We start from the raw sequence: 25,057 nt of genomic DNA on the forward strand, positions 1-25,057 counted from the left end.
ATATGGTACAACCTCCAGCCACAACAGGGGAGACCATGTCCTCGACCTAGAGAGCTGCAATATGGTACAACCTCCAGCCACAACAGGGGAGACCATGTCCTCGACCTAGAGAGCTGCAATATGGTTCAACCTCCAGCCACAACAAGGGAGACCATGTCCTCGGCTTGGAGAGAGCTTCAATATGGTACAACTTCAAACCATAACCAGGGAGAGGTCACTTAGCTAGAAGTTCTCAAGAATCAAATGACCACACAACAGAATTGGTATTTCTGTCTTTTGTATTACTTCTTCAACTTTCTTTTCACAATGCTCGGATGTTTCTTAGATTCTCTTTCTACAGCACACATCGAAAATAACATTCATGTACATAACCATCAGTATATACTTACGTACATAAATACACAAATAAAACCTCCAAAACCATTGCAGATATACATGTACATTATAAGAAGCCGTTTATATATATTTGTACAAAAAGGATGTTTTATACAATTATCAACAAGAAAGATTGAAAACTACATGAAGACAATATTCAACCATCATTTTGGTCAGAAAACTAGTCCCAGCTTCACCCCTAATGCTTCCTTGATGTTGTACTTCATGTTGTTTTTCTATCTTAGAGCCATTATTAAACATTTTTTGATGAAAATTTCAAGAATCTAATTGCATTGGTTGAGGCTTGCCATTTTGATGAGACTGTAATGGCACTCAATCACCCCCAATGTACGCATATCAACAAGCTGCAAAATCTTTTTAAGTTTAAAACTGAACTGTTGTTCACTACAGAAGTGGATTTAAGTAGAAAATTTATTCCTACTGGAAGCTACGCGAGCAATATTGATGGAGATTGTGAATGACATCTCGTTTATGGAGCCACACAATGTAACGATCTTCTCCAATACGATGGGCTGATTGTGACAATTTAATTATGCACAAATATTCTAATCTTCAACACAGGGAAGTCTGGGAGCCGATCACAAAACTGAACACTCAAACAATTGCTAATTTAACAGGGTGACATTCAGGATTCGGGAGGAAATAAAACCAGGACAAACGGAATACCAAGATAAACAATCCAACAAGCGGACAAGTTCTAGTATTATTTCCAATACAGTGACATAAAGGAATATCTTCCCTATCATGGCAGAGCCCTCACCAGATGATTCAAGTTAGCAACCCACCAAATATACATGTAACAGGCAACTTCAGCCAATTAACTACAAAGTGACCACTATACATGCACCAAGAAGGTGCAGGCCCAAGGGATGGCACTATCATTTGCTATACCCCGGGTTGGTTGAAAACCACCAATTCTAAATAAGTTACAATTTAATCAAGGATCGAGAAGTCTTTGTTGTAAGCCGATATTCTTCTATTGTACTGCATCTAGAGAAAAGAAATGATTCTAATGAATAAAGATGCTGGAACGATGTGGACCACAGTAATAAGGAACACATACATATGTTCTGGATCACAATTCTCAATTATCACGAATGACAGCCACTTAAGGGAGACTATAGACATGAACCAAATGAATGTTACATGTAAACTAGACCCAGTTCCTAAACTGAGCATACATGTATTCGTCATATAGAGACCACAAATAAGATTCAACAGCTCCTGCATACAGTCCCTTTGAGTGTGGTGCACACGGGCAACAACAGTGACAATCGCAGCAACAGGAAATATCCTTTGTCCAAGTCAATCGCATCAATCAGATTTGTTTTCATCATTCCTTCTAGTGTACACGCATAATTGATAGTTCTGGGACTGAACTTTGACATGAGAAATATTTTTTTAAACAACAATGTTATCCAGAATTAATAAAATCACTTTCAATGAATAAATAAATTACAGGTAGTTTATTCTCTCTTGCAAATCTACATGTATACAGTTTCATACCCCCCCCCCCCCCTCCCAATAAACCGGGAAAGTTAGGCACGGTCGTACCATATGTGGTTTTGATTTCTCTCAGTTATTGTAATAGTGGCATGGGTGGACAATCTTGACAGGGCTACAAGCCCCAAGTATGACCTCGTTAATAGCCACAGGGACCTCGTTAGGCATAATAATTAGGTGAGACCAAGACATCGGTTAGGACAACAAGCTGATCATCTGTGAACTTCTGTTTGTGATCTTGCCAATTGTCGTGGTGTGTTCGGCGGAAGTTTGACAAAGTCTTTTTCACAGTCCCCTGAAACGTACAAAAGAACGATAATGTTACAAATAACTCTTTGTATCAAAAATGACTTGAATATTTTTATTCTTAACCGAAATCAGTCTATTACAACATGGCCATTGTCATAAACATCGCACGTCATAAGGATAGGCCAAGATGAAGGCAGACAGTTCTAGGGTTCCAGAATGCCTCTTAACTGAGTAAATGCCTAAAGATAGCTACCTGAATGGGTTGTGGATCGTCTAAATGATCACTGAGGTCCATCAGGATCTGAGGGATGAACTCCGGTACGTCGTAAGGATAGGCCTGGACGCAGGCACTCAGGCCGAGGACTCCAGCATGCCTCTTAATCAACAGCTCCAAGGTTAATGGTTCGGTAAACTTCCTCTTCTTCTTCTTCAATTTCGTTCCACTGAGTTTCTCAAAGTGACTCTGGAATGAATAAAATATATGGGACTGCTGAATCAAAACCCGTCTGTTGGATAATCCTCGAGTTAGATGGAGTTCTTTACATGCTGTAAACATGGTTCAACTCATTTTTAGGCAACAATCATCTTCTGTACAGTTCTTTAATTCCAGCACTGCATTATCAATACCCTTTTTGAACTTTTGAGTTTGATATGCAGAGTATAATCCACATCAGCTGTTGATGGCTGAAGATACTCTTGTCGTCTTTCAAGCTGGGAAAGGGTCCAGGAAGAAACAAACAGTGTTTTCTTGGGGCGTCAAGATAATTTTGACATTCTCCCTTAGGCCCAAGCGTTCTCTAAAAGAATCTGTACACAAATGTTAATCTCTGGTACATACCATTAATGTAGCATTCATCTCCAGGTATCCACAATGCAGCAAGCCACCAAGTGTGATGGCAGCATTCTCCCGGACCTCGAGCTGGTCATCGCACAGAAGATGCACCACAATGTCCTGGATCTTCACCTTCAGCTTAGGATCTTGTAGGACGAAGAAGTTGCAGAACACATGCACCTGTAGGAAACTTAGGACATTGGCTCGAGCATGCCAGGACGCCATGTTGGAGATCTGGAAGGCAAAACAATGTAGGAATAAAAGGTAAATTGACAACAATGAGTGGGTAGCATTGTCAAACAGTGTAGGAGTCAAGATTGACTGACTCCAAATATTGCCTGATACCCGACGCATGGACCCTTTTCCCCGGTTGTAGAGAGTAGCTCAGCCAACAATTCTAATTTTATGTTTTATTGTAGTAATGTTTTACCTTTGTTATTGCTTCCAGAAGAGCTGGTATATTCTCTGGTTTGACCAAGGCCTGGGCCATACAGCCCAGCGAGAAGAGGGCATCATGTCTCAACTCATCGTCTGTTGAGTCACTCTCTACCTGACATAACTGGAAAAAACAAATAATTTGTCAACTAAAACAAAATTTGAAGGTGGTGTAGAGGCGCAGGTCTATGACAAGCAGGCATGAAATCCCTGGTTCAATCCATGCTATCGGCTTGAGATTCTAGGCAGGTCTCTTTGCCTTACGTGCCTTGCTTCACCCAGGTGCAGCATAAATGGGCAGAAGGTAACCACTCCAGCACATGGACAACAGATACAAGGCACCTTGGTTTATAAACATTGCATTTGATTAACATCGCATTTGTAGGACAAAGTACTTTACGGTTGAGTGTCTTGAAATGCTGATAAAATGAATCTGTCACATCAACCCACAGAATAGTCAGACAAATAATATTTTTATCAAGGCATTGGCCAAACACTCACCAAGGGCAGAAACTGGAAGATTTCAGGTGGCGAGGAGTACAACATCCGTCCATAGCTATTATTTAACCATTTCATCACTGGAACAAGAAAGTAACCAAGGTCAAGGTCCTATTGCGGTAATTTCAATTAAATTCTGTATTTCACATTTCAATCTCCAATTTTTTTTAAAACTCACCTGTTTTAGCTAGTCTAATGCTTGTTTTCCTCTCACTGTCTTCACCATTTTCATCGTCGACTTCCATACGAGTTGATGTCTCCTGCAGTGGTGAGTCCGTCTTCATTGGACTCGCTGGGCTCACACTGCCACTTGCGCCATCTGGCGTTGAAGCTAGAAGAAAAAAATAAGTTTATGATGCAATGGCCATGCCAATGTGGAGACCAACCATGGTGACCATGGTGAAAGTTGTTGTAAAATGCTTCGAAACAGAGAGAGATTGGCGCAACAGGCTACCGCTGGTTCTATACAAAATCCAGTAACTTCTACATGTAACAAACTTTCAAACACAGTAAAGTATCGCAGACATGACAGCAAATGTAGAAAGCCCTCTCTCCAACAGGCTTCTTTGGTTCCCCGCTTCACTAAATCATTAGCAGATGAGCCCGGCCAACCTCTTGTGGAGAATTTCGATGTCAGAAAGGTATTCTACATACCTCCCTCTCCATCAGACTTCTCTCCATTTGGTGTGGTATCAACTAATATTTCCAGTAGTGGTAACAATTTTTCAATGAATGGAGGCCGCTGGGGCGAGGTCGTTGGACAACCGAACGGAACCATGTAATCACAGATGAAGACATTTGTTAGGACACTGAAAGGAAATTGGCAAAATACAACTCGCAGCTTAAGATAATTTGAAAATGACAGTGATATTAAGCATGAATTTTGCAAAACGGACCCCTTGACCACAACAGCACACAGCCCCTTTTGAGTGACAATAAAATACTGACCTGCCTAACCTGTCCCTGACATTCTTGTACGAGTGCGTCAAGAACGGCAATAGGTAATCTAACAACTTGAACAGCAACTGCGGCACCCTCCATTCCTGTTGAGCTAGAGCACCTTGGAGAACATACAGACGACTGGCATTGTTGAACGATCCACCCTCGCTGTTGAGAGGTGTCTCCATTAACAAGTCAAACATTGGCTTCAGTTTGCGTGGGTCTCGACTTTCCTGAGGGAAAAACAATGACTAATTCACAGAACCCAAGAGTTGAGGAAAGAATTTGTAAACCTTTTGTCATTTTAAAAAAAAAAAATTTTCTTATTTTTTCAAGGTAAAAAACACAATTTAAAGGGAAAGAGGCTGGATATAAGCAAACCAAACATGTAAGGACAATTCAGGTTTGATATTGAAAACAAAACTACATTGTATGTTTTGACTTCAGCAGATCTTCTGGTTCAAACTTACTGAGGCAGTTGCGAAGCACGTCCCCCACTCAGCTATACTCTCCACTGTCATCTTATTGAGCACTTGTTTGATGATAGGCACCAACCATGACCACATTGCCTCAACCTGAAAATTGAGGGAGAATTCGGCACTGAATAATTTCAAACTGCAAGTCTAGAGCCCAGTGCAAGCGGCACATATAGTGCATAGATAAATGATGTTGATGTGGCAATTTGGTGTCCACTGCGCTTGCATGACTGCAACTGAATGAAGAGATCATTCAGGGACTGTCTGACAGCTGTGATTGTTGACCCGACGTCATGACACATATATAGTGCATAGATATGGTAACTTGGAAGACATGATGGATGGACAAAGTGACAGCTTGTTGACACAATCAAGATGCGTCACTCGCCCCCTAATTATGGAGTTTCTCTTCATGAGTCTTACCTTGTGGAGAGGCCAATGTTTACACCCTCGAATGAGCCCGGCGATGATTTCAGCAGCGCATCTGTGACTACTGTCATGCGTGTCATGTTTTGTATCGTTGGCGAGTTTCTCTATATGAGGCTTCAAGATTGGCAAGAAAGTATCACCAAAGTTTCGGAACAAGCCCTGAAAAGCAAGGATTTAAAATTGAGCGACACTACGAAATGAGCTTGAATTAGCTTGTATAACCACCACCAGGGGTGCTAGGACATTAGAGTCCCTCTTAAACCTAGGGTTGACAAACCATCCTACCTTGAAGAGCATGTAGTTCTTGCTTGAGAATTTATCCTTTCCCTTCTGCTCCTCCATGGACATGAATCCAATCAACTTCTCCACAAAAGCTGCATCAGAGAACGAGTCAAAGATGACCCTCTCCCCTTCGGCCAGCTGCTCTCTACTGCGATCAAGAGGAGGCTGCTGGCTGGGAGGCGCATAAACACATAGCTTCCTAAAAAGGAATCGGAAGAGACTTTGCATTAAAAACAAGCTCGATAGGTGAAACCTATTCACAAGATCAAGATCTATCAATGAAGTTAACAGTTTCACTACTAAGCACAACAATTTAAACCTAACAAAGTGGGACACTTACTTTGGCCATGTCCAGTACCCGTAATGTGTCTTCTCAACGAACACAGTTGTTTCCCAAGACTCGTTAGTCAGGGGAAAATCCTCTCGGTAGTGATGCCACGTACTGTCGGGGCGATCACCGGGACGCGTCTCAGTTGGTGCAGCAACCTTGCCTACCTCGTACGGGTCAACCATCACGCGCTTGGCCGCCCTCTTTTGAGACTTCAAGATACCAACGGTAGCACCAATACAAATCTGAAAACATGGGAATCAAGGTTGTTCAAATAACATCATTGTCAGAAAATGCCCCAAACCCATCAACATCTTTACTTTGACCAATATTTTTCAAACTTTTACTAGAGAGGAGATGCAGAATATGGTTTTGCCAATGAAATGAAAAAGAACAGTTTGGTCAGTATACTCCTTTTCAATTCCAGCACACATGTACATGTAACAAGACACATAAACTGGACATTTCGTTGCAAATTCTGCTGAGGTGTTGGTTCATCGTCGTCAAAGGAGTATTGGACAGCAATAAACACTAACCTTCCTAACATTTAGAGTCTCATTGATGATATTCTTTGTAAACATGGTCACCATCTCCAGGGGAACCTCTACATCATGACGCAGCATCAAAGTCAGTAGCTCGATGTTCATGTGGCAGAACTTCCATAGTCTGAAAATGTATGGGAAATAATCATGTAAAGTCAGGTGACCCTCTAAACCCATCCAGGAAAAACCATTTGGAAAAAATTCATCACTCCTGCTACATGTAGTACACTGTCTTCTGAAGCAGTGAACGATGTACTCCAACAAGTGGAATGCATGCAAGTGTATTTGCCCACAGTTCTTGCTTCCAAATCTCACACCATCCTGGTTGTAGTGTAAAGAGAAAAGGCCAAGTGACACTGGTGTTAAACATGGTGGACAGGGGAACGATTCTTACAAGCTCTGTTAAGTTACTTTTCTGATACTTACAAGTTGCCATTATCCACTAGACCGACCAGAGTTTTACACAGATTGTTGTAGGTTCTGAAAATACATCAAAAACTTTACTGAACAAACATTAATTTGCAGTCAGCCATGTTGGAGGGCAGAACACTGATTTGTCATGCCAGACTAAACTGAACCAAATACTGTCTTGGTCATTTGGACTTGCTTTCTTTCGTCTATCGCTCCAGCATGGTAGGTGATGACGTCACATGAAACCACAACATTCTAAGGCACACTTACGCCAATGCCTTATCCCTTCTTGTGATTTCCTCCTGTTTGGCAGCATCCATTTCATCCTCAGTAGCTGAACTGATTGATAGCACAGGTGCAGCATCGTCATACCAGAAGGCTTTTGATGCTTCAATACAACTCTCTGATACCTAGAGGAGACAAGAAAAAGAGATAAACAGCCAGATGTAAAGTCTGATCTAACCAAGGGGTGAGGGTGGACCAATTAACCTCCAGTTCATTCGAGATAATTACAAAAGGGACTTTGGCAGCAAAGTAACGGCCTAGTGGTATAAGCATTCATCTCATGAACGGATAGTCCAAGGCTTTGAGGCCCAAGATAGCTCGATCCGATGTGGCTCCATTCAACTAGCCGCCAGCTAGTCTATTGGACAATTGCTTACCTTGACTGAGATCGCAGGAGATTCTACATCTTTATGGATCTTGTCTGCTATACTATCAATCAGTCGGAGAATGGAGGGTTTCTCTGAATGCTGGGCCTGGACCAAGGCAGGCCATAGGAGCTCCAGCACATCCCAGTTGCGCTTGGCAGCAAGGCAACGCTTGCTGGTGCCGAGAATCACAAAAAGGGCGCCCTGAAACAGAAACAGATGGAATAAGCAATTAGTCGGAGATGGAAGGTTTCTCGGAATGCTATCCTAGACCTAGGCAGACCACAACCTGGCACCTCTTGCCGGTGTCTAGAATCACACACAGGAATCTGGCGGCCCAGGAGGAAACCTACGCCATCAGAGATAGATGTAATGATCAAGTTCCCTACCTTGAACTGGTGATGTTCAACTTCTGGATCATTCCTAAGGTACTTCACTATCTCGGGTAACAGTGACTTGTAGGAATAGGCAAGCAGGAAGAACCCTGAGGAAAGGGCGGCTTGGGCTTTCTTCCTCACCTGGAAAACAGATGTTCTAACATTAGATTTAGAAAGGCAATGCCAATGATGGCAGCTTGGCATGAATTTCAAGTAGTGAATTTCTGGTGGTGTGCCACATCTGGAATATTTATTGTTGTTGGTGACATATTGTCATAGAGCTAACCTGAAGAAGAAGGAGAAGAAGAAAGAGCTTCTAAACTTACTTCACTGTAACGGCTGATCGACAACTTGAAGAGGTCCTCAAACATGTTCTTGTGAAGCTGTGTGAAGACCTTCTCATATCTATTGAGGACCCGCAACTCGTGCTGCAGCTGGACCCGGTCAATCATCAGTGCCCGGATATGGTACTTTTTACCAAGAAGCTGCAAAAGGCAATGCATGAATAATAGGTGACAGACTGTTTGCAGGGAGCTCGGAGCATGTAGGTCTTTGTGATGTTACCATGTAAAGGAAAGAGTGCTGAACTCGGTGGTAAAAATCTCCATGGACACACATGTGCAAACCCCTTCTTTGTTGAAGAAAAGCTTGGAGAAGGGTTCTAGACTTTTATAAACGTACCAGGTTTTCCATAGCTTTCTTGACGACCTTGAAACTCTTCCATCGTCCATCAAGGTCATCCTTCCTGACACCAGTATAGAACAACAGACCATGATAGACTTTGATCAGCTTAGTCAAACTCTTCGTGTCGTCTTCACATGTGTTCAGCATGTAATCTGGAGTAAACAAAAAACATCAACAATACAGGATCATAATAATTGAAAGTCTCTATTTTTTCATATTGAGCTCATATTTGAGCATCCTTAGGTCCCTTGGCCTTCAGGATGCTGGAGTCTTTCTGCATAGGGAAACAGGGACGAAGTTATGAAAATGGCATGAAAGAAACCAAAAGACAAAAAGTGTTCCTCACCAACAACTGTCCTTAGAACATTGGCGATCATCTCACGGACATTCTCCCCATCCAAATCAATGCCATCATCTAACGCAGCAGTCTGCTTGTGTCTTTTCAATGGAATCTGGCTCACAACTCTGCAAGAAAACACACAGATTCAGAAATTTTATTTCTGCTTCTTTTGCAGAGAGAGTATAGACTATTGGGGTCGCAATGCAAAGGTCATTAGCACTGACCACTTCATTTGTTTCACCTGGCATTGGCACCAGATATAAAAGGAACCTTTGTTTTACGTCACAAGTTATTATTTGAAGCATCCCAGTTATGTGCCGAATTGGCAAAATGCCTTTGTCTTCAGCATCAATTTGCCCAAAGCTGGGGACTTGATTGGTAAGAGTCACGGAGTTTCAACACATGAGTAAGTGTACACTGCACCATAAGGGTTCCAAACTTTGGAGCAGATTGGAACCCTTTTGGTGACAGTTTTCTTTCTCCTAGACTGGTTGCCTACCAAGGCTAAGGAGGCGAGTATTCCCCCAAAACCACTATGATTAAGACTTACAATGAGACAGGTTCACCCTTCCACCATGGTAAGGCAGCAGCTGCTCCAAGGATGCAATGGTCAATCTTAGTGAGGCTCCGCAATACTTCTTCCCTGGAGATATATCAGATAGTTAACTATTAAGCGAAACTGGTGGTTTTGGTTGTGGTTAAGGTCAAAGGTGTTAGCCTGTTGGGCTGTACATACACGTAAAGTAGTGCCAGTCCACTACAGGCTACTGTGCACCCTTGCAGGGCCTTTAAGTTGCCATGGCATAGATATCAAATACAACAAACCACAGCTTACTGTCTGATCTGTACTGATTGATCGAAATTTTACTATAATCTTTTCAATATCATGTCTCTATCAAAAGCCTGCAACTATTTCCACCTTTTAAACTCCTTGCCGAAACTATCACGACAGAAAAACGGAAGCATCTTACCTGGCCATAGCTTCTCCTCCGGTGAATTTCTTGAGTTTCTCCAGCTCGGGCAGTAGGTATCTGCGCAGTAATTCAGTAGCCAAAGCCTTCTCTTCAGCAGAGGGAATGTGCCACTGTACATTTAATTCATTGAAGTTTCCTGCCTTTCCCCAATCCTGCCAATATACATAAAGATGGAATGAGGCACCGGATATTGTCCATTTCACCAGAAAACAGAATCAAACGATAGCACAACTAAATGTCATCTCCTTTAGGAAATTTTATCGTTCATCCTTCCACCATGTTATTACCAATGCCACATATTTGATCGCTGGACATCAAATAATGTCTTAATATCTTCTTGGTGTGGACATGAACCCTGCATGCAATGATCTAACCTACTCACCCTAATTGGCAGATTTTCCTCCAGGGGTCTCTCCCATCCACCTATCACGCTCCTGTACTCTGTCACATAAATCTGCGTGAGGACCTTTAACATATGTTCAAGCATACCAGCTGCGGCAGTATAGCCTTCCTTTGCCTGTAGACTCAGGGCGAACTCTAGCACCTCAAGGAGCTGATCCTTGTAGGGTAGAAGGTAGGAGCCATCACAACGGATAACCTAAAAGGCATGAAAAGATTTTTTGATGATCTGCCAAGCCGTTTAGGAGCTATAGGGAGAGACGGACGCATACACGCAGAACACACTATGGAAAACAATACAGTCCTTCCTTCTTCGACGGTCGGGGATTACAGTGAAGATGATTATGAAATAAGATTTTGGGGTTAAGAGCCCGATTTTCTTGAATATGGAGACACTCGTCTACAAACCTCAGAAAGCAAGGTCAGGTTCCATAGCAACTCAGCGTCCACTTTTTCATCTTTGGCAATTTCCTCCGCTGGAAGAAAAAACAAGTAAAATATTGATAATCAATGTTTATGTGATCTGATTTCTCATCCCGTATTTAAGAGTAGGGACCCAATTTTGATACCATGGCAATGGAAAGGTGACATAACAATGGAAGGTTTCTTACCCGTGATGTGTGCAGAAATGACTCTGCAGAAGTGAGGTAGGAACTTTTTGAGACACAACTCAGGGTTTGCCTTACATGCCGCTCTCACCAAGTCGCCGGCAAATCTTCCTGCGACCCGGATCTCGTAAATACTGGTTGTAACAAACGTGAATAATTTCTTAAGCGCTGACTGCAAATATAAAAAGGAATAAAAGTTATCATGATTCTAGTTTCAAGACTTTGCCACTATCTTTGGGCACCTCTTATGAATTACAGGCCTAGTGACTCTAGTCTGGTGACTTCCACCAAGACAAGGAGAGAGGAGTCATTACAAGCCGACCATGTTCCTCACTCAGATGGAATATTTAGCTTACACTGACACAGGCACCAGGATCTCTGTTTTTTGTCTCATTCAGAGAACAGGACCATCAAGTAACTTGCCAAAGGCCAGTGTCAGGTATGGAACACAGGATTTTCGGAATCTGACAGCTAAAACTGTCTGTAACATATCTTACTTTATAAATTGGTGTTGAACATTGCTGTAACATAGAGTTGAATGTCGACAGGAGTCCTATCTCAATGATATGTTCTTCTGGTGTCAGACTCTGTTCAGTCTGAGAGGCATGTGCAGCGTGGGTATGATTGTCCTGCGCGTAGTTGTTGATCAGTGTAATCACCCTGAAATGAACCATGAAACCATCCTTTGATCATTTTCAACATTAAGAGCAAATTCCAACTTTACTAACAGCTATTTTTCACCAAAAGCAATAACACAGAAAGATTTTGCTAAGAAAGTGGGATTGCCTGCTTACCTATCAATGAATTGTAGAACAAAGTCCTCCCACTGCGCTGTTGCAGAGCAGAGCTCACGCTCGTCGTCTGTCAAGTCACTCCTGATGTGAATCGCATTTGAGCAATCGGCAATCGTCACCAATGACACAAAGGTTGAGATCAGTTGGAAAGTCGTCTGTAAAGAAATTCTGACAGATAAAGGCAGACAGCGTAGTACCAGCTCGTTTGAAGGAGTACTTGGTTTATTGCCTCAAATACCATGTTCATTTTTATCAGGTTTCAAATTTGAGGCATGTTTTTTCACCAAACTCAATAAAATTGAGAAACCTTTCCCCCCACCCCCCATAGGCAAAACCCTGCAACATAGACTGCGATGAAAAAGGCATGACTTACCAAGCACTTCTTGACATCGTTCGTGTCAATCCCTGGCAGACTGAGACACAGAAGTGGAATCACATGCGACCGCCCCTCAGAGAAGTATTCGGTCTTGTTCAGTAAAGGTCTTGACGAGGCAACTACACAGTTCATACATGATATGAGGCGGTGAGGTTCAATCAGCGTCTCCATGGCTGGGTACACCCTGTACGAAAACATTGGGACCTGTATCTTTTGTTTATAATCAAACAATATGGAAGGGTAGCAGACGCCACTGTGTGAAAACTCTACCATGACCTTCATGTGTCAGCTATGTATCGATGAACAGTACTGCCACAACCAGGTCAATTTCTTCCTCCTCCTCCTCCACATTGTGATCTGCTAGCATCATGACTCACTTTTTAAAACTTAATATACAGTAGAACCTCTCTATTAAGGACACTCTCGGGACTGACAAGTACTGTCCTTAATAGAGAGGTGTTCTGATTAGAGAGGTCAAATTGAATGGAAACAACCAATTTGGGACCAAAACAAGTGTCCTTAATAGAGAGGTTGTCCTGAATAGAGAGGTGTCCGCTAACGGAGGTTCCACGTGTAGATAGAAACACCACATGCAATGAAGCAAGCTTTACCTTTCCAACAATGGAGGTATCATGATCTCCGGCCTCATAGCAGCCAGATGCTGGTATGCCAAGGCAGCATCATGACTGCCGATCTTACTGAACATAGATAGGAGCACCACATCCTTGGTGCACTTGACGAATGCTGTGATGTCATCATCCGTCAACTTCCGGTTATCAGGTGTAGCAGTGTTCCAGGTTGGTTTATACCTCTCACTGAAAGTGACAATGCATCATGATTCGATTTAGATGTCAAATTCAAACATACCTCAATTCCAATATTGCACGTATTATTTCAAAGGTCCCATTTTAAAATCGAGACTGACAGGTGGAACTCGAATCCCTCGCCAAACTTTTAGCCCAAGCACCTCAGGCCACATTTGTATACTCACGTGTGAATTCTTTTCATAACAGATGCTGTCATTCTACCAACAAACTTTGGTAAACGGGTCTGAAAAGAAACTTTCTCATATCAATTTATACACCCGACTATCTATGCTTTTTCTACCTCTTCGTTTATCTTTCATTTATTTTGATTATAACGAATTTTAGTTTTTTGCTTATATCTGTTTTTTGAATGGGCATAACAGTTACATATTCATGATTTATGCAAGTTTGAAACAGTATTATTGTTCACCAGATTGAAAGCATTTCATATGAGCTTTAAAGGAGCTAAGACAAAATGACTGATTGAGAAACAAGTTCTTCCTAAACGATTATTTGAGGAATGACATTGAGTACTAGATATTGGTACGTACTGTCCACTTTCCAAAGTTTGAAGGGTGATAGAAGTTCTCAGTTGCCTTGAAAAACATTGTCAGATGATCCATGATGACACCTCCACCTCCCTGCAATAAGACAATGATTTCATCAATGATTAACCCATAAAATGGAACTTCGGAACTCGGCGCTAATGAACTTGTTGACGTATGTAAAATGATAAAATCAAGATTTCTGTAAGAGATTAATGGATGAATGAAAAACAACCCGCATTGAAAAATCTGCAAGGAGTTGAAATTCTCATTCTAGATGTCCTTACCAACATGACAGAGATCCAGTAAGATATTGTTCCAACATCAAAGGTGCTGCTAGGCCTGGTCACCTGCATCTTGTGTGCACCGACTGGAAGATTCAGGTTTCTTAAAATACGCGTAAAAACCTGAAAACAAACAAGGAAAATACTTTTGAATATACCCAGGTACCCAGACCACGACCACTGGATTGGGCGGTCCCAATGACCAAATTCACCACTCCAACCAGATATAGTGAATGAAATATTTTGGTAACTATCTTACCTTTGGTATCCATGGTTCCCAATCAATGTATCCTTTGTTGTTGTCTGCAACTCTGGCAAAGAGACAGAGCAAATGCTGAAACCAGAATAAAATGTATTAGACACAAAACAGATGGCTAATTTTGACTGTTTTTTTTAATTCAGTATTTTCATCATATTGTGTCGCAACAACAGTCTGAAGAGAAGTGTTTTTGGAAAGAATGTAACAGAAAAAACCTCTAAATATTTTCATATTTGCCTGTTCACGCAACTTGTGTTTGTGCATGTAGCACCTTCACCATACATGGCTTTGGCAGAAACTTGATCTTACCCCTTCCCACTGTGGAGTATTGTGACATGTGTCCCAGATGCCAAGAAATTCATCTAACCATAACCTAAAAAGTAAATAATACCAATAGATATAGTAGTATTAGATAGTTTCCATTATAGAATGAAAAGTCAAAATTCAACTTAATAACAAAGTACTTTTTTTGTACATATTTGTGTACTGACTTTGTCAAAATTTAGACAATTTCCGCTCTGAACCTTGAAAATCCTGTTTGGTTGTGAAGCTATAATCAATAAAAACAAACTTAAAAGAAATCGAAACAGAAGTTTGTGCTCCAGAGACACTGTTGTGTTGAAATTGGCCTGTGAATCGAGGTATCTTACTTGAATCCTCTATCGTGGTGCTCAGGGGGTAGTAGTGTTGGTAGAAACAACTCAAAGTATAAAACAGCCTTAAGCATGGTCACGTCAAATGGACATAAAAGAGGACGCCACTCATCTAACATCTCCTGGGTGGACTCCACACTGAAGTATCTGAAAAATATCAAAAAAGATGTTGTTAATTTTTTTCTTGTCCGAGGACAATTACGCACTCTGAACGTGTGACTTTGTTGTGTGCCACTCTGGTCAGGCCCTAATTGGCATAACTGGCCTAGCCTGCCAGTGACTCCACCTTCCCCAAGGAGAGGAGTCCACATCAACTTGATCAAGCTATAGTCAACTTGGACAGTGTCCCTTGTTTCCCATAGCATAAGTATTTCAACATTTACTGAAGTTTTTTAAAAGAATTAGAAGTTGAAACTTACGGTCGACATACTCGAACAAGGCTCTTCAAGGAACTATCTATATTTCTGAAAAAAATTTTTTTTTAAATATTAATTAGAATTTCAGACGTGTAGACAAAGATCAGTTTTCAATCAACAACAAATTCAATATTAAAATATAATTATCAAAAAACAGAAGTTATCACTAGTACTAGCATCATTATTCAATCATTTCGATATGACATTCATTTCAACTCAAATATGCAATGTCATTATTGACAAAATTCGAGCATGTTCCAAATGCAATATGTCAGACCATAGACATATTGTATATGCAAGTGTCGTCCATTATCATGACATTAGAAATACATATCATCATAATTTGACATTTAGAATTTTCCAGACTAAACTGTAATTGTTCAACAATGACTGGCACTTTTTGAACACGTGTCTGTTTTTAACTAGGCAATCTATCCTTGACAACTTATATCTTACTCTGGCAAACTCATTTATACATACACTGGCAGAAGCTGTAGCCCATGAGGTTCATATGGTGAATATACTGTTGCCTCAAGGAGTTCATACAGTGGTCTCCATGGCAATACAAGGTCATCTCTCGTCAAAAGTTCTGTTTTTCTGCAAGGGAAAGAGAATATGTAAAATACAGACAGAGAAAAATCTCATACTGGTCAGGAAAATACACCTTGGCTGCATTTAATTGAAGGGAATACAGTAGGACCTCTCTAAATGAAGCTGATACCAGGATGGAATACCTCTTCTCATTCTTTAATTGATCCTTGCTAATACTTACTTTAAGAGGGTGACAAGTAGATTTGAAAACTTGTGAACCAATGACAACTCTTGATCTGGTTGAACAAGAACTTCAAATAGAAGTTTGATGAACAGAACGTGGTCTTCTTTTGAGAACTTTCTTCCATAAAGTCGAATATATCTGGAAAATTTAGATAGATAAGAATGGTAGTTATTCATTATTGCATTAATTTATAATGCAAAGGCAAAGTGCACTACGACGTCTTACTCTTAAGTACTTGCACGTGGGGAGTCAAAATATTCCCACTGTCATCATTCTGTCACTGCCTACAATTGATCAACAGATTACAACACCTACTTCTGTAACTGTCCAGTCCAATGGGTTGCCCCTATTTTCAAGTCCCTGAGCTGAACTGTTTTGGCAAGATGAGCCTTGATGTCGGCCAGTTGAACGTTCGATTCTGCGTCTACCAGATGCGCATAAGGAAGGAATTTGCCATAACTAGTTTCTCTTTGAGGTTTAAAGCCTAAAATTTCGGTCCGATCGCCCATTGTGGCTGTTGGAGAATGAAAAATCTGTGAAAATGTATGTTGTAATTCAGTGAATTTGCGTTTTACTGGTCGCTGCCATCTTGTTTATACGTAAGGTACCTGTTTCTTACACAAAATTCTATTGGTTCGAATATTTTCAGTCGACTAATCACAACTTATGTAAGGCGCCAAGGGAAACGTAAACATGGCTTCGGCAGGAGCTGGTACTGTCAGAAGCGCTCTAATTTCAGTCGATTACGAAGTATTTGGAAAAGTACAAGGTTATTATTTATAATTAAATGAAACATTGTTTTCCGTTTTACCTATTGAACCGAAAAAATTGATTTCCCATCTCGTTAATTGCGCCCTGACACTGATATTGCACTGTTCATCAAAATTATGATGACCTTCACCTTGACCCTTGTTCAAGTTTTGAAGAGGGGCCATCTCAGCTTATTAGAACACTCTCTGGATGAGATGGAGAAGATTTTGCCGGGTTGCAACCATATGGCATGTCACGTCTAAAAAACAGATCACTGGCACCAGTTTGAAATATAATATGAGAAAGGCTCAGGCCTTGATAGGGAGCTCTTCGTTAATAGGGCTGGTGAGCGAGAAGACTCGGTGGGGGGGGGGGGGTTATATAGTTAGGATGATGCCATCATGGCAGTTTACCGAAGAAGCAGTTGGCTAGCACACAATGTCAATGATTGATGGCGAGTAGTTGGTGGGTGGGAGAGGGGGGATATAGTTAGGATGATGCCATCATGGCAGTTGACCCAATAGACGCTGTCGCAGTATAGAAAATAAGTGGGGAGAATGTGGGAAACTAAACACAACAGGAGAAGGATAGGTATTTTTGCCCGGAGATAAGCATAATGATCCCAAGACCCAAGTGTAATTAAGATTTATATTCTAATTCAAAAAGACCAACGTCGCCTAGACATACAGTCATGCAAAGACTGATGTAGCACAATGCATGAGACACCCTGTATAACGCAAATTTGAAAAAAAATCACCTCTATGCCTTATAACTTCAAGATTAACACCTGATCACTTGGTCAAACTTGGTCAGATGTATTCTACAATACAAGAGACATGCTATTCAGAAATGTATTGGTTTGTGTGAGAGTAACGTACTGCCAAGTCTACAGCCGCTGGAACAGGGGTATGCATGAAATGGTTTACTGTCGTTTCGCTACATTGCCAGTTCGCTACCAGTCGTTTCGCTACATGTGGCGGTCGTTTCGTTACATGGTAGGTCGTTTCGCTACATGGGTGGAGTCGTTTCGCTACATGATGGGTACGGTCGTTTCGTTACATGGAGGGCGTTTCGCTACATGGGTGGAGTCGTTTCGCGACATGGATGTAGGTCATTTCGCGACATGGATGTAGGTCGTTTCGCTACATTATTCCCCTATTACTCCCTAAGTTTGTGCTAAACTCCGGGCTAAATATCTGTTGTGAATTTAGGGAAAAAATGCTCGAGTATAGTACAATTACAGATTCGTCTTCGGGTAATCATCATTATCATCATCATCATCATCATCATCATCATTATCATCATCATTATTCACGGCGTAGTAACCAAATTTGATTTTTGCCGTTTGAAGCTGTTTGAAGGGCGACCGGCAAAGTTTAAACGTGGCATCAGCGTACCAGGTCTTTGCTTTACTCAGGAGGTGGATTTGTTCATCTGTTGCGAAGATGAAATGCCGGCGATCTCGGACATTGATGTCAGCTTTAAAAAAATTTTCAGCGACGCGGTCCTCTTGGAGCTCAAATTCCAAGTCTGTGGGATCTTGCGGGCGATTCTTCTGGCGAAAGCGATTAGTTGCTCTGGTTAAGCAGCTCATTTTCGGTAGCGAAGGACATGGGCCTGAGTTCACGTGCTCAAGAAGGACTTCAGTCACAATAGCGGATGCTGACTTGTACACGTTTTCGGCGGCTTTTTCTTTCATGGACGCGGTTATCTTGGAGACGACTGCTGCACCTGGTTGTGCTTGATGGTTATGCGCATTTCTCCCGACAATAAATTGGTCCCCCTTCTGTGTCACCATAGCGCGACACGGATTATGCTTCGGCCGGATCGTGCATTGCCAATCAGTTGTAATATTGTTATTACGACGGCGCATAACGTTGTACGTGTAACCGTGGCTGTCAATCAATTTGTTTCTTGACCGTTTAGTCCCGACGTCAACGATTTGAAACGTCAATTCGAAGTCTTCCGCGGCCGGCGAAATTGAACTAGGTTCCTCAATGGATGATTCATTTATCTCCGGAATTCGTACGTCAGGTCGAAAATTGTATGTCTGATCCCCGCGTGGTAAAGTCTCGTCTTCGAGCAGTGTGGAGGCATGCGTAGGCGATGGTGGAGTTATGTCCCGGAATAGGTACATACTGACGTTGGCGGTGGGGTCAGGTGAGGCGGCGGCGGAAATCTCCCGCATAGGTGGCGATGGACTTTCGCATAGTGTAGTAGAGACGTCCATGTCCATCATTGGTGGTGGATTTTCGCGTGGCGTAGTGACGTCCGCGGTGCCAGTGGAGTCAGGTGAGTCGTCTATCATGGGTGGTGGACTTTGGCGAAGAGGATTAGTGACGACGTCGGCGGTGGGGTCAGAGACGGCGGAGATGTCAATCGTTGGCGGTGCCGGTGGGTCAGCAGTAGTCGGACTTGATGTCATCACTTTGCGCTTGCGCTTGTTGGGCTGTTCGTCGTGGACCAAGGTTCCTTTTCGCTTGTTGTCAACTTTTAGGAGAGGCACAAAATGGCTGGGAGTCCATGTTCCGCGATTAAACGCAGCACTTCCAGAGGACCAGAGGATGTGAATGGCAGCATTCGTTCCCCTGTTCTTTGAAGTTCGCGGAACAAACGTCGTGCTGAGGCGGCGTACAGCAGGGTCCATATGACCATTCATTGGCGGAAACATGGATACAATCGAGCGGCCGACCACTGAGGCGAGAGCGTGAAAACACCACGCGGAAGATTCGTTGCGTCGGAGGCAGTCAGAACAGGCGTCATCAAAACTTTGGGTGAGCGCGTCCCATACCGGATCAAAATTCTGTTTGATGTAGAAATCGCGGTGAAGAATTAACTCAATGGCCGTTCTTACGCGCAGCTCGGGGGTTTTAGAGAGACTCGTATCTCCGCAGAGCGCTACTGATACCGCGTGATAGAGACAATCCCCATCACCAGGAATGCTGACAGGTAGCCTGTTTCGCACTCCCCCACTCTTCTCCAAGATACGCTGTGCGTTTGTGTCGATAGCGTGTACGTTTTCTTGGTACATAGGAGTAAAGCCTTGGGGCGGTACGGCAATCGGGCCGACATTTCGGCGCAGGAGAATTTGCTCACGTCTTGCTGCTGCCCTCAGGAGGTCAGAGGTGATGCTAAATTGGTGATAATAAATTTGTAGTCACCACCGGGAATTATAGTAGGGTAAAATAGAGTAAAAATAATGACTCCACCCATATAGCGAAACGACCTACGATGTAGCGATATGACCTACATCCATGTCGCGAAACGACTCCACCCATGTAGCGAAACGCCCTCCATGTAACGAAACGACCGTACCCATCATGTAGCGAAACGACTCCACCCATGTAGCGAAACGACCTACCATGTAACGAAACGACCGCCACATGTAGCGAAACGACTGGTAGCGAACTGGCAATGCAGCGAAACAGCCTGATACCCATGAAATGACGTCGCGTCATTTTTGGAGGCAGGTAGGCCTGGCCTCCGCACCGGCTTGTGAGACCTGAGGGTAGCGCGTGCGTTTGAGTTAAGTGCGCATGCGCTTTCTACGGAAAATTAAAATGGCCAGTGTTGTGGACGAGTGGTTTCAGGTTTCACGGTAGGATTTTGACATGGAAACGGGGAAATAGACATTGAGACCAATGTACTTTCAAGATTATTGCATTATTAATGGAACCAGACCGTTGACATATTGTCACACCCCATGATATTGACGAAATCGTCGTCGAAACGGGCAGCCCCGGACCGATCATGTTGGTGCGCTTGAAACTACGGAAAAGTTAGCAGACGGAAAATCTTTTGCGGAATTTTGCCAGTTCAAAGCACGATTTCTTCGCGGAAAGAGAAAAATAATCTCTGGCAGCGATGCAGCTTGTTGTTTAATGCATTTCGATTCGCCCCAGGGTATCGTTACACTTTGATTCGGCCCTGTTTTGACGAAATCTTCAACCGAACAGCAACTTCTGTGCGTAAACATCGTAGCGTCCCGCTGAATTGTTTGGAAAAAGAAAATCTCTCCCCAGGTAAATTGCTGTGCATTAGCGTATACGATTCGCGTGCAAAAATGTCACCTGGGTGTGGAGGTTTTCTGGTTCCGGGTCAAGTTTTTTTCGTTGATGGTGTACACACACGCTCTAACCATAAAGCTCGCTAGAGCTCCCTAATAATAAGATACTTTTGTAGTTCTGACATCTTTGATCTGAATAGAATAGTGAATTCTATTGCTGTGTGTCTGTTGGTCAGTGAGATGTTCCCCTGCATGTAATCAATCCCCACCTGGAGAGCTGTTCCTGCCTCCAGCTGTAGGTGTCCTCATATAAGGGAGTCTTCATGAAACCAAACAACAGATTGGCCTCCAGATTATTAGCCCTCGATGAAGTATGTTTGAATATAACCACCTTTATAAATGTAAATTCGTGCATTAACTGCTTTCTCGTTCTCCATTTCAGGGGTCTTCTTCCGAAAGGTGTGTAACTTTGCATTCCTCCAGCAGCTTTTTGAGACACCCTGCAGTCTTTTGGCCACTGAGAAGCTTTCTTACTCTTACAGGAACACCCTAAGTGGCAAATGGCCATGGCATTTTCAGTACAATAGATCGACAAGAAGTGAAATCGCGACTCTGATGTCCTATTTAAAACTTAGTGTCAGTACTGATACACTAAAAGGAAGTTCAAGAGCCTTCAGTTTACTATAAAGTTGTAAAACTAAGTCTAGTTTTGAAAATCATTACCCCTGACTGAAGTGAATTGCAGAGGGATGACATCTTAAAGCATGGAATCTCATGGTAATATGAGGAAGGCTCAGGCCTTGATAGGGAGCTCTTCGTTAATAGGGCTGGTGAGCGAGAAGACTCGGTGGGGGGGGGGTTATATAGTTAGGATGATGCCATCATGGCAGTTTACCGAAGAAGCAGTTGGCTAGCACACAATGTCAATGATTGATGGCGAGTAGTTGGTGGGTGGGAGAGGGGGGATGTAGTTAGGATGATGCCATCATGGCAGTTGACCCAATAGACGCTGTCGCAGTATAGAAAATAAGTGGGGAGAATGTGGGAAACTAAACACAACAGGAGAAGGATAGGTATTTTTGCCCGGAGATAAGCATAATGATCCCAAGACCCAAGTGTAATTAAGATTTATATTCTAATTCAAAAAGACCAACGTCGCCTAGACATACAGTCATGCATAGACTGATGTAGCACAATGCATGAGACACCCTGTATAACGCAAATTTGAAAAAATTTCACCTCTATGCCTTATAACTTCAAGATTAACACCTGATCACTTGGTCAAACTTGGTCAGATGTATTCTACAATACAAGAGACATGCTATTCAGAAATGTATTGGTTTGTGTGAGAGTAACGTACTGCCAAGTCTACAGCCGCTGGAACAGGGGTATGCATGAAATGACGTCGCGTCATTTTTGGAGGCAGGTAGGCCTGGCCTCCGCACCGGCTTGTGAGACCTGAGGGTAGCGCGTGCGTTTGAGTTAAGTGCGCATGCGCTTTCTACGGAAAATTAAAATGGCCAGTGTTGTGGACGAGTGGTTTCAGGTTTCACGGTAGGATTTTGACATGGAAACGGGGAAATAGACATTGAGACCAATGTACTTTAAAGATTATTGCATTATTAATGGAACCAGACCGTTGACATATTGTCACACCCCATGATATTGACGAAATCGTCGTCGAAACGGGCAGCCCCGGACCGATCATGTTGGTGCGCTTGAAACTACGGAAAAGTTAGCAGACGGAAAATCTTTTGCGGAATTTTGCCAGTTCAAAGCACGATTTCTTCGCGGAAAGAGAAAAATGATCTCTGGCAGCGATGCAGATTGTTGTTTAATGCATTTCGATTCGCCCCAGGGTATCGTCACACTTTGATTCGGCCCTGTTTTGACGAAATCTTCAACCGAACAGCGGCTTCTCCGCGTGAACATCGCAGCGTCCCGCTGAATTGTTTGGAAAAAGAAAATCTCTCCCCAGGTAAATTGCTGTGCATTAGCGTATACGATTCGCGTGCAAAAATGTCACCTGGGTGCAGAGGTTTTCTGGTTCCGGTCAACCGGGTCAAGTTTTTTTTGTTGACGGTATACACACACTCTCTAACCATAAAGCTCGCTAGAGCTCCCTATGAACTCTGTTTCAGTTCACTCGGGAACAAGCTAACTAACTTGGCTTGGTTGGCTGGGTTAAGAATTCCTATGATGACACTGTTGTCGGGACTGTGCAAGGTCCTGAAGAGCAAGTGGCAAAAATGTGAGTAACAGTCAAGTTGGTCAGCATGAAAAAGGACATGAAGGACATCTGGATTGAACAGATTGAAACTTGTAATCTGCATAACGTCCCTGTACTTGTCTCAAGATCTGGTAATTTGTATTGTTTCAGCATACTAAAAAGACAGCGGATCTCTGTGGTTTAGTGGGCTGGGTGTTCAACACTGAGAATAGAACAGTAACTGGAACTGTACAGGGCAAAAGAGATAAAGTTATGTCAATGTGAGTATTGGTTAGCTGTTAAATAATTGGATAACAGATATTGATCCATACTGTGCTTGAATGAGTTTGAGTAAAATATGTTGTAGATTATTCATTGGGTGTCTTGTCTTGCTTTTCTTGCAGGAAAGACTGGCTTCGATTTGTTGGAAGCCCCTATTCTACCATCCGAAAAACTGTGTTCAAAAATGAGAAACAAATCAAGGAATTAGGCTACAAGAAATTTAGTGTGACTGGTGGCTGGTGATCGAAAGACTGCCATGATTTATGATCCTAGTTTGAAATCTGACCCAAAACCAATTCATTGCCTAATCCTATTGAACACAATTTGTATAAAAACCTCCTTTGTTATGCTCTTAGAGAAAGCTTTGTGTGGAGTTGGCTGCATTGGAGTAGCAATGTCATGCTTTGTATGATGTTTTGATTTATTTTGCAAAGAAATTGGGTAGTAGAGCCATTGGAAAATATGTTGTTGGAAGGCTTATTTGGTCAATGTTTACAATGATTTAGCTTTTATTGCCTAAATACTGTAACACTTGAACCTCTCTTCAGCAGGAGGGGACCATCTCTCTAAAGGACACAAATTATTTGGTAAGTGATCAACCATAGTCATGTACAAATGTCAGTTGAGCTAAAAAATATTGATATATTTCCTTATGATGCAGGAAAACGTGGCTAAAAACAAAAGGGAGTCCGAAATCAAGGATAGACAAGTGTGTTTTCAAAAATGAGAGAGACATTACGAAATTGGAATTCAATGAGTTCAAGATCAAGAAGTAATCGGAACCGTTGGACATAATCACGAAAGAGCATATTGTGATAGTTCGAAGGCAAGTTCGGAGGATTTTTCAGGATATTAGTAGGATATGGCAGCTTTATGCTACAGGTAACCTGGAAATATCTGTGGCCATTTTGATATCTGGGTTTGTGTGAATTGCAACCTTAGTTTGCACTGATTTGTCCCGTTGTCAGTTATAACAAGAACACGTTGTGAGACAACTCTCCCTTTAAAGGTAGCTTGCCGTAACCAAACACTGGGACAGGTGTTTTCCGTTTATTTAAAGTATTTTTACTGTTATGGTCCTGGCTGTACAAAATGCACTGTATACATGTTCATGTATTTTCTAAATAAAGTAATGTAGTTTATATTGGTAGTTAATTTTTGTCTTCCTTCATTGAAGGAAATGGCAGGCATCCTTGTGATGAAACATATCTATTCTCCCCATGTCCGTTACAAGGATATGGAAGTTATCTCATAAGGAGATCTTATCTGATAAGGACTTGAGATCAGGATTCAGACCCATATATCCTCCCGGGACTACAACGGTCTGGGACCAAAATGAAATTCCCCATGCCTCCAGGACCACAAGACCTTCATCAGAAGCAGTTAGGTCTTCACACTCCCCATTATTTTACAGTGATGGGAGAGTACACATCTAGGGTACACGTATGCCAATACCTATAGCCCAAGAAAGTCTCTGGTATCGTATCGCTTCAAAAAAATGGACTACCTTGTGGCAATATTCATCATCATCATCATCATCATCATAATAT

General features: G+C 42.3%; 2 protein-coding genes across 3 annotated transcripts; one reads left to right on the forward strand and one right to left on the reverse strand.

The window, feature by feature from the left end:
• Positions 1 to 260: 260 nt before the first annotated feature.
• LOC135485383 (proteasome activator complex subunit 4-like) lies at positions 261 to 16,849 on the reverse strand. Of its 2 annotated transcripts, XR_010446560.1 has the most exons (40): positions 16,576 to 16,849; positions 16,258 to 16,398; positions 15,966 to 16,082; positions 15,489 to 15,533; positions 15,067 to 15,216; positions 14,726 to 14,789; positions 14,417 to 14,491; positions 14,161 to 14,280; positions 13,880 to 13,969; positions 13,514 to 13,572; positions 13,134 to 13,337; positions 12,520 to 12,706; positions 12,147 to 12,301; positions 11,850 to 12,012; positions 11,356 to 11,524; positions 11,153 to 11,220; positions 10,728 to 10,943; positions 10,343 to 10,497; positions 9,922 to 10,014; positions 9,378 to 9,496; positions 9,029 to 9,183; positions 8,674 to 8,832; positions 8,360 to 8,488; positions 7,983 to 8,174; positions 7,591 to 7,730; positions 7,336 to 7,389; positions 6,904 to 7,033; positions 6,380 to 6,612; positions 6,043 to 6,238; positions 5,752 to 5,916; positions 5,323 to 5,427; positions 4,862 to 5,085; positions 4,568 to 4,722; positions 4,092 to 4,244; positions 3,917 to 3,993; positions 3,411 to 3,539; positions 2,987 to 3,214; positions 2,402 to 2,611; positions 1,951 to 2,194; positions 261 to 1,386 (listed from the first exon to the last, which is right to left on the reverse strand). XR_010446560.1 is itself a non-coding variant. In XM_064767358.1 (39 exons), exons 1-39 carry the CDS (start codon positions 16,767 to 16,769, stop codon positions 2,060 to 2,062), a joined length of 5,553 nt encoding a protein of 1,850 aa, XP_064623428.1. In that variant the 5' UTR covers positions 16,770 to 16,849; the 3' UTR covers positions 261 to 2,059. The 2 variants fall into 2 exon arrangements, 1 of the variants encoding a protein (XP_064623428.1); XM_064767358.1 differs by having other exon boundaries at positions 261 to 2,194.
• Positions 16,850 to 16,946: 97 nt separating this feature from the next.
• Positions 16,947 to 24,649, forward strand: LOC135484719 (acylphosphatase-1-like). The gene is made up of 4 exons (XM_064766369.1): positions 16,947 to 17,029; positions 21,459 to 21,475; positions 23,397 to 23,506; positions 24,169 to 24,649. Exons 1-4 carry the CDS (start codon positions 16,954 to 16,956, stop codon positions 24,281 to 24,283), a joined length of 318 nt encoding a protein of 105 aa, XP_064622439.1. The 5' UTR covers positions 16,947 to 16,953; the 3' UTR covers positions 24,284 to 24,649.
• The last annotated feature ends 408 nt before the right edge of the window (positions 24,650 to 25,057 follow it).

The sequence above is a fragment of the Lineus longissimus genome, chromosome 3, assembly GCF_910592395.1.
Source record: "Lineus longissimus chromosome 3, tnLinLong1.2, whole genome shotgun sequence".
Lineage (NCBI taxonomy): Eukaryota > Metazoa > Nemertea > Pilidiophora > Heteronemertea > Lineidae > Lineus > Lineus longissimus.

Excerpts from the sequence above, each read along its gene's own strand:
- LOC135484719 (XM_064766369.1), top strand. The coding sequence starts at position 16,954 with ATGGCTTCGGCAGGAGCTGGTACTGTCAGAAGCGCTCTAATTTCAGTC. Across the intron at positions 23,507-24,168 it reads AGAGATAAAGTTATGTCAAT|GAAAACGTGGCTAAAAACAA; the intron begins GTGAGTATTGGT and ends CTTATGATGCAG.
- LOC135485383 (XM_064767358.1), bottom strand. The coding sequence starts at position 16,769 with ATGGGCGATCGGACCGAAATTTTAGGCTTTAAACCTCAAAGAGAAACT. Across the intron at positions 15,534-15,965 it reads GGGCTACAGCTTCTGCCAGT|AAATATAGATAGTTCCTTGA; the intron begins GTATGTATAAAT and ends AATTTTTTTCAG. Across the intron at positions 8,175-8,359 it reads TTGAACATCACCAGTTCAAG|GGCGCCCTTTTTGTGATTCT; the intron begins GTAGGGAACTTG and ends TTTCTGTTTCAG.